This window comes from Pyrgilauda ruficollis, unplaced genomic scaffold (genome assembly GCF_017590135.1).
Source record: "Pyrgilauda ruficollis isolate IOZ18807 unplaced genomic scaffold, ASM1759013v1 scaffold472, whole genome shotgun sequence".
NCBI lineage: Eukaryota > Metazoa > Chordata > Aves > Passeriformes > Passeridae > Pyrgilauda > Pyrgilauda ruficollis.
Window position 1 is genome coordinate 20,647 of NW_024526289.1, and position 8,859 is coordinate 29,505.

Sequence of the window (8,859 nt, forward strand, 5' to 3'; positions counted from 1 at the left end):
GGAAGGAAGGAAGGAAGGAAGGAAGGAAGGAAGGAAGGAAGGAAGGAAGGAAGGAAGGAAGGAAGGAAGGAAGGAAGGAAGGAAGTCTCCTCCATAGGTTGGCTCTTCAAGGAGAAAAGACAAAAAGTGTAATTATTCAAAGATCCCAATAGATGACTCCTGAAGTACAGAGGTGACTGCAGTGCTGAGTACACATACCAGCTATGCTATCCTATCATAAGCCAGTACTGCAAAGTACAACAGAATGGTAACTTTAGCCCAGGCCCCATGGAGGATAAACATCACCACAGGGAACACATGCAGGAAGTAAGGTATTTCATACCATAACCCTGAGAACAAGTGTGACAATTCTGAGAGTAAATAAATCAACATTGTAACCGGTGACAATTAAACCAAAACAATGAATGCCCATAAGAAATTTTTTTAACATACTCTGGTCAGATCTGTCATTATCTTAACTCTTTGTACCCCATGTTGGGCACCAAAAGCAACTGTTGTGGTTTAACTCCAGTTGGCAACTAAGAACCATGCAGCTGTTCGCTCACTCTCCACTCCCCATCCAGTGGGATAGGGAGAAGAATCAAGAAAATAAAGTAAAACTTGTGGGTTGAGATAAAAACAGCTTAATAATTGAAACAAAATAAAAAATACTACTACTGCTACTAATAATACTAATGAAAAGGAGAGAGAGTAATGAAACCAAAAAATGACAAGTAATGCACAATATAATTGCTCACCATCTGCTGACTGAGGTTCAACCTGTCCCCAAGCAGTGATCGGCCTCCCCCCTTCTGGGTAACTCCCAGTTTATATATTGGGCATGACACTACATGGTATGGAATATTCTTTGGTCAGTTCAGATCAGCTGTCCCAGCTGTGCTCCCTCTCAGCTTCCCTGGCAACACATGAGACACTGAAAGGCCTTTGACTCAGTGTGTTATCAGCACTATTCTTATACTGAATCCAAAACACAGCACTATGCCAGCTACTAGGAACAAAATTAATTCTATCTCAAATGAAACCAGAACACCATTATGACAGATGTATTTACCACTGTTAATTAATTAACTGAAGAAGAAAGCAACACAACAGTACTACACCCAGAAAGAATTAAGAAATAAACTATATTAACCCTTTATCCTGGTTTAGGGAAAATTTTGGAGGAAACCTCCAAATGGGGTCCCTCTAAAAAGCAAATTCAAGGGGCTACTCCCCCAACCAGTTTGGGAAAAGATTTCCTTGGAGAAAAGCGGAAAAAAAGCCCTATTTATTTAACTGGCAAAGCATTCACCAGCACAAAAAATGAACAATATTAAACAACAAAACCTCTTGCTGTTCTGAAGAGATGGCAAATTCAGAAAGTCCTTTTTGTGAGGTGTAGCTCGGCTCAGTCTCTTATCAGTCCCTCTGGCACTGGAAAATGCCGTGGCCCAGGCCTAGGCCCCGGTGGGCGACAGGCGTGAGCTCCCGGTGCTCTTCTGAGTTTCCAGTCCAGAGCAGGTTTGAACAGTTCCAAGAAAAATAAAAGACACAGTTGAACTTAACATCTAGCATAAACAGAACAGATGATTTGGGATACAAGCATCATAAAGTCACCACAGGACACCCTTAAAAGTAGGAATCCATTTATCATAGAATCATGGACTCATTTAGGTTGGAAAATACCTTTAAGATCATCAAGTCCAGTCATTAACCCAGAACTTCCAAGCCCACCACTAACCCATGTCCCCAAGTGTCACATCTATATTTCCTTTAAATCCTTCCAGGAATGATGACTCCACCACTGCCCTGATCCCCCAGTGCCAGGACTTGACAGTACTTTTGGTCAAGTCTTTCTCTCCCTAAGAAACTTATCCTAATACTGATAGATTTTGCCTAAATGAGGATTTGAGGACTCTTGTATTATTACAATATTTTACAGAAAAAACATATGAAACTCTGCTCCTTTTTGAGTTTTTTGAGTGCTCTTTATAGCAAATCATCTGATACAATTGTGAGAGACTGGACTATGACTCTAAACACTCGCCCTTGTGGAGGCCAGTTTTGCATACCCTGAGGAGGAGGTGAGTTTTTCGTTGTGTAATGACAAACCTCTGGTCCAAATAAGGCATAGAAGGTGAACTTATCACCACCAGAGGCTACAAACTGGGCTTTGAGGCTGATAAGAGGGAAACCCTGTGGAGACAGGATGGTGCTTTTTATCATGCCAATTTGTCCTCCCTTACACACACACACCCTCCCCAGGGAAGGTCACATTCACACATAAACCTACTGACATGAGAGGCAGCTGTCATGTCTTAGGAGGAGTCATAAACCATCAAAGACCTCCAAAGCTCCCCCAGACTCATTTCTGAGGCCTTCCACAAGAGGACTGCACGTGATCAAAAGGCAGTGTAAAACTCCCCCTGCCCCCCCCCCCGGGGGGGGGTGCTTGGGCATTCCCATCTGAACCTAAGCATATATTTAATCCACTGGACTTTGTATTTTGTGGGCTTTTCCCCAACCCCCAACAGATCAAGACCTTTGATCATCACTTTGACCAACAGCAACAATCAAGTCTTGTCACAGATCCATGGATGATGTTTATGTACCTTTCTACTCTTACCCTTTCTCTCTTTCTTCCATTCTTTTCCCTTATTAATTTTTTCAACAGAGTGATATTTTCATGCTTTTATATTGCCATATCACTAGAGATAATGATAACCAAAACAGCTACATACTGTTGCCTAATATCAAATGAGAAAAACTTGCAACAGTGTTAAAATAGTAAAATAAAAAGCAGACCTTTATTTGGAAGCTTACAGGTGTCCCAATAATCATGGGCACACCCAGCATCGGATTTCTACAATTTTTATAAGTTGAACAAATTAGCATATCTAACTAATATAGTCCAATTAGAAGAGCAGTTAGGTAATTTTTCCCCAGGTACTGCCCCGTTGGAATTGGTCCAGGGGCTTCTTTACACCATTACTTCTTGTGTCTTCTCAGATTCTGGTTGGAAAACAAAATATCCTTGTCAGGCTTCTCTTCTTGAAAATAAGATTAACAGTACTTCATAAATGTGTTAGAAGGTTAGCCTATTATTCTAAAACCTAAGACAAAGGGTAGGAAAAATACTAGTAGTCATTTAACTATGTAATAGAAGTCTACAGAGCTATGAATATATGAAAAATACGTAAAATGCAAAAATCTTTAGGTATCAATAACTGCTTTCAATTGCAACCAAATTGTTATAAAATAAACCCTGCACATATATATTTATAAACACTGTTCATTCAATGTTTTTTCACACAAATCCAACCCAAGGGATCTATTAACAAGAACCTGGGTTACCCTCGCCATTGCAGATTGATGCCGGCTAAACCCCAGTGCACTCACAAAAAATCATTCACTCATTCTCCTCGGCTATAGTTGAGAAGAAGAGGGGGAGCGAAAAAGAAATTAAAAAGCTCATGGGGTGAGATAAGGATTAGGAGAAAACACTCTAAGGGCAAAACAGTCTTAAAATTTGAAAGATAGAAAGAAAAATTTATTAACAATTTAAAGACAGGATAATGAGAACTAAAATAAACCATTAGAACACTTCCCCCCCCTTCTTTCCTTCCTACTGACAGTGCAGGGAGACAAAACATAGGGTTTTTAGTCAATCTGCCACTTCTAAAGAATCTTTCTTCAGTTCACTTAGGGAGACGAGTTTCTTTTTCTATGCCATGGGGTCTTACAGGAAACAGTTTTCTGTGAACTTTTCCAACCTGGTTTTAATTTTCACAAGTAGCAGTCCTGCCCAAACCTTCTGCAACGTGAATCCCTCTCACGGGCAAAACGGTCTTCCCACAACTGTTTTTTCATGGTCCATTAGTTAATGGGGTGTTGTATCGTGCTTTTTGTTTTATCAGTGGGTCTATGGTTTGATTTGTGATTTAGTAGTTTTCCTTGGTGCTGGTCTCTCTTTTGTCTCCACCCTTTTCCCAGAAATTTCGTCAGCTAGTTTCTAGTTTCTATTTCTCCAAATTTTACCCATTTCCTAAGACTGTTTTTCTTCCTTGGAAGTTTATTGGTTTGCTCCTGTTATTCCCTGCCTGGGTTTTTACTCCCAACTCTCCTGATTTGTTGGAAGTTGGGTCTGCCCCTGCCTTTCCCCTGAGATATAAGTCTTTGTCGGCCCCCGAATCGGGGCCCAGGAAGAAAGAGGGGAAGAAACACCATCAAATAAAGTTTCCCTGGGACCCCTGTGCGCTGCCTGTGTTTTATTCTGCGCCGAAACAACTGACAACTGGGATTCAAGGAGCTCCAGGGGGAAAACTGCCGCCCCTCACTCTCAACATCAGCTAGCCGGGGAGGCAAAGCGGCAATGGGGTGCAGGTTTAAGGATGAGTTGTTCTAATATGGAAGCAAGGGTCTTCTTCTTCTATCTCTGGAAGCAAGGCTTCTCTCTCTCTCTCTAAACCTTTCACCAGATCACAGTTTCTCAGCATCCACACTCTCCAGCACAAGTACCTTTTTCTCACAGGCTGCAGGTGAATTCTGCAACCCCCCATATGCACTTCATGAATTACAGGGAAACAGTCTGTTGTATTATAGTCCTTACCACAGCTTGCAGAAGAATTTCAGCTCCTCATGTGGGGCACCAAAAAAGAAAAGCTGCCACCACCTCTGCTCCTCTGTCCGCAGCATAGCTTGCTAAAAGCAAATAAAGTTCATTGTGAACCATGCTGATATGGGAGCGGCTGCATGGCACCACCTCGGCTGTGCAGTCCTGGCTGCATGGTCCCTCCTGGACTGGGGTGGCAGTGGCCACTCCTAGCCCCGGCCGCTCCCGGCCTCATCCTTGGGGCTGTTTGCGATGCCAGGATGGCCCCCTCTGGCAGCATGAACCTGGCAGCTGTGTTGGGAAAGGGCCTCAGTCACGTCCCCAAGAATGCGCCTGGCGGGCTCGCCGGGAAGGGGCTTGACTGCCCTGTCACCAGTCCTTGGAGGCGAGGAAGAAATAGAGCTTCCCATGGTTTTTCTTCTCTTAAATATGTTATCATAGATGCATTACCAGCTTTCCTAATTGGCTTAGCAGTGTGCCTATTCTCAGACCCAGCCAGCAACTGGTTTTGCCAGGCATGGAGGAAGCTTTTAGCAGCTCCTCACAGAAAATCACTTCTGTGGCAGGCTTCTTCCCTCTTCACCAAAAATCAAGCCATGCAAAAAACCACCACACTTGCCTTCAGGGGTGGGTCATAATAACAAATGCTTCTTGAACTCTGTCAGGCTTAGTGCTGTGACCACTTCCTTGGGGACCCTGTTCCAGTGCCCGACCACCCTCTGGGTGAAGAACCTTTTTTCTAATATCCAACCTAAACCTCCCCTGACACAACTTCAGGCCATTCCCTTGGGTCCTGTCACTGGACACCAGAGAGAAGAGATCAGTGTCTGCCCTTCTTCTTCCCCTCACTAGGAAGTTGTAGACTGCAGTGAGATCCCACTCACTCTCCTCTTTTCCAGGCTGAACAGACCAAGGGTCCTCAGCCACTTCTCATACAGCTTCCCCTCAAAGCCCTTTACCATCTTTGTTGCCCTCCTTTGAACATGTGGAAAAACAGAATTCACTGCTTAGAATTTTTAAAAGTTTAATAATAATAGGATAAAAAAGGACAATATGTCCAGTGCTGGAGTGCTCCTGGACAACAGCCAATGAATACACAGGTGTATACAGACAATGTTTTCTTTATACTGCTACTACATCCCTGAGATGCATGCATATTCATGTGTGTCATGCATTATTCAAATATTCTTGCAAACTTTCTGATGTTTTGGGAACTTCTTTCTTTGACTTTTTCACACTCCAGCTTATCTGCATGTCTTAGTTTGGAAATGGGGGTGTGTATTCTATTCCTATCTGTTAGATGTGGGGCAGTTATCTTCTGTTAGTTAGGCAGTTTTCTTGGGGCGATATCTTCTGTTAATGGGCCATTGAGTCTCACTGCATGACTAATAAAATTACATCATCCCATTGTGAGAAGCTCCACCCAGAGGGAGGAGCCAAGCATTCCTACCTGGATATAATCAGAGATTTGGAAGACCACAGCCAGCCTTTTCCACTGGATTCCCAGAGGAGCAGCTTTCTTTTTCACTAGATTCCCAAAGGAAGACCAGGCCCATCTACACCACCACTGGATCTTCAGAGGAAGACTACACCCTTCTACAGGATAACTGCTTCAACAGAACTACATTTGTCACTCCAAGAGGACTGCAGGCACCATTTCAATTGGACTGCTACCAACACCCTGACCAACAGGGTGTCAGGTCATATTCTGACTGTCAGTGTTGTTTTGTATTACTGCATTGTTTATCTTATTTTTTATTTTCTTCCCTAATAAAGAACTGTTATTCCTGCTCCCATATCTTTTCCTGAGAGACCCTTAATTTCAAAATTACATTTTCCATTTCAGGGGAGGCTCCTGCCTTCCTTAGCAGACACCTGTCTTTTCAAACCAAGACACTGCATGACATCCTGTGTATCAGGTCAATATATTTTATTTCTTCTTGTGTCTCCATCCTGCTGTTTCATATCCTCTGATAAGGATTTAGTATGTCCTCCTTAAATTTAACATGGTATTCTCTAATTGTCCTGCAGTGCTCTGGTTTGTGTCACAGTTATCTTATTTTGGACAGGTCATTCAGTGGATGGCCTTACACTGTTTTTAGTTACACAAAAACCTTTTTTTACATCTTATGTTTTGCTAAGGTCTATAATACAATACATTCATCACACTATTATTTCCATAAATGATACATAGATATTATATTCATTACACTACTATTTCTATGAGCAACACAGTGCATACTTAAGCTGATAGATTATATTATATTAACAAGCAGTTAAAAAGAGTTCTAAGTGATACTATTTCTAAATTCCTTTAATCACTAACAACACGCATAAGCTAATACATAAATGTGAAAGCCAATATTATCTGGTCATTTTTTACAAACACTCTAATAGTTTAATATCTTTCTTATATTGTGTTGCCCCAAACTGCTCACAATATTCAAGTCAAGGCCTTGAAATCACTGCAGTTTTTCATACATTATTCAAGAAGACATCAAGAAAGCTATGAAATATTATTTAAATAATCAAATGCTTTTATTATTTGCTTTATAATGCTCAAAAGGCATTCAGTCTAAATAGGGACATTTTTATTCTGAGCCCATTTAGTTGTTTTATACTGTTTCACTGTTGCAATGCTTTCTTGGGTTATCATCCCAGAGTTAACAGCCTGGATTTTGTAAGAAACTGTTTCTAGGAAATTTCAGTAGGCCACAAGGATATGGATGCAGCTCAAGGATTAGCTGAACTGCTGTAGAACTGTTCATGTAACACAAAAGCCATTCCATCTGTTAGTCTTGCTAAAAGCAAAGCTATGATATGAAAAGATTTTGATGTATAGTTGTTTGAAGAAGTTCTGTGTGTAAACATGTTAAAGCTGTACCAGGAAAGCCCTGAATATTAAGAGATGCCTGTACACAAAGTATTAAGGCAAAGCCAGAAACTGGAATTAATGATCCAAATATGACAACAGCAAAACAAATTTAAATTTGAACTAACTTTCTGTAAGAAGTAATTTATTAGCTGATGTTAAAGCTCTGAGTGGGCAGAAGTGATGTCTTGATTACTGCAGTCTTGGTTTGTGCTATTGTACTTAGTTGCTGCTGCAACTTCTATAGTAATTTCTTAATATTCTGTACAGTATTTCTCTCTGGAACTCTTCAACCAATTACAGATATTAGTTTAGCCCCATACCATTCTTGTGACTGAAAGGGGAGGTAAATGTCATCTTTGTTCTCATGAAGAATGTTTGTAAACAGGGAGTGGCTTACATTTTCAAGTGTTTTCCAGTATTGAGTACATCAATACAGAGCTTTTACTTACTAGGTTTGTGACCTGTGGAAGCTTTCAGAAAATTTGGGCACCAGTGTTTTCTTCTGAGCTGTAAAGAAAGTCAGTGGTGAAGCCAGAATCAAAGCTACTGCTTTTAACTGATAGAGGTAATGTGAGTCATGGTCCACGCTGCTTCTGCTGGCAGAGGCTGTAGATCATTCAGGCTTTTGCAGATCATAATCAAAAATAGTTGTTAGTCTGGAGATTTAATATTGACAATGATTTTTTTGTTCTTGTTGAGTACAATACGTGTAAACGTTTTAGATAAGATTCAGAAAGTACTTAGGCTCCTAAGTCCTTTTAAAGTTCCTACCTCTCTACTGAGCTTAATGAGAGATGAAAGCCTAACACTTTTTAAATTCAATTTTACATAACTTCAGCAACATAACTAAGGCATATATTTTCTGATTTTCAATTGCATTTGTATTATGCATTTTTCTTTAATGGGGATTGTATACATATGAGGTTTTACTCTGATTTTATTAAATATAAACCTGTTTGTTCTTTCAGGAGTGCATTAGAGCCTTAGGTCGAAATAAACCTCACACACCATTCAGAGCAAGTAAACTTACTCAGGTACTAAGAGATTCATTCATAGGAGAAAACTCCCGTACCTGTATGGTAAGTTTGTTTAGTTAACTGTGTGCTTTAACAATTAATTGAGGCTATACATTAACTGAGACTATATTTGAAGTTTGTCTTTCAGCAGAGTCATTTCAGATAATTTTGTCTCTTCTCACTTTTTATTGACCTTTCTGATTGCTTGTTCTAGTTTTCTAGCTAGACAAATAGCTAGAAACACTTTAGGTTGAGGGGGGTTTTTTTTTGTTTTTAATAATGTCTTAATTATATTATAATATTGTTTGTTGAATCAGAATTTTGGAAAAGGTGGTGTACACTGGAAGTATAGTGGTAAGTTATGATCATTAAATGAT

At 40.4% G+C, this 8,859-nt stretch overlaps 1 protein-coding gene across 1 annotated transcript in view; it reads left to right on the plus strand.

Annotated features, from left to right (window-relative positions):
- LOC121359863 (kinesin-like protein KIF2A) overlaps window positions 1–8,563 on the plus strand; it is a 25,592-nt gene extending 17,029 nt beyond the window's left edge. The window contains exon 9 of the mRNA XM_041479129.1: window positions 8,435–8,563. Coding sequence (XP_041335063.1) covers window positions 8,435–8,563 — 129 coding nt within the window. The remainder of the gene's footprint in view (window positions 1–8,434) is intronic.
- The last annotated feature ends 296 nt before the right edge of the window (window positions 8,564–8,859 follow it).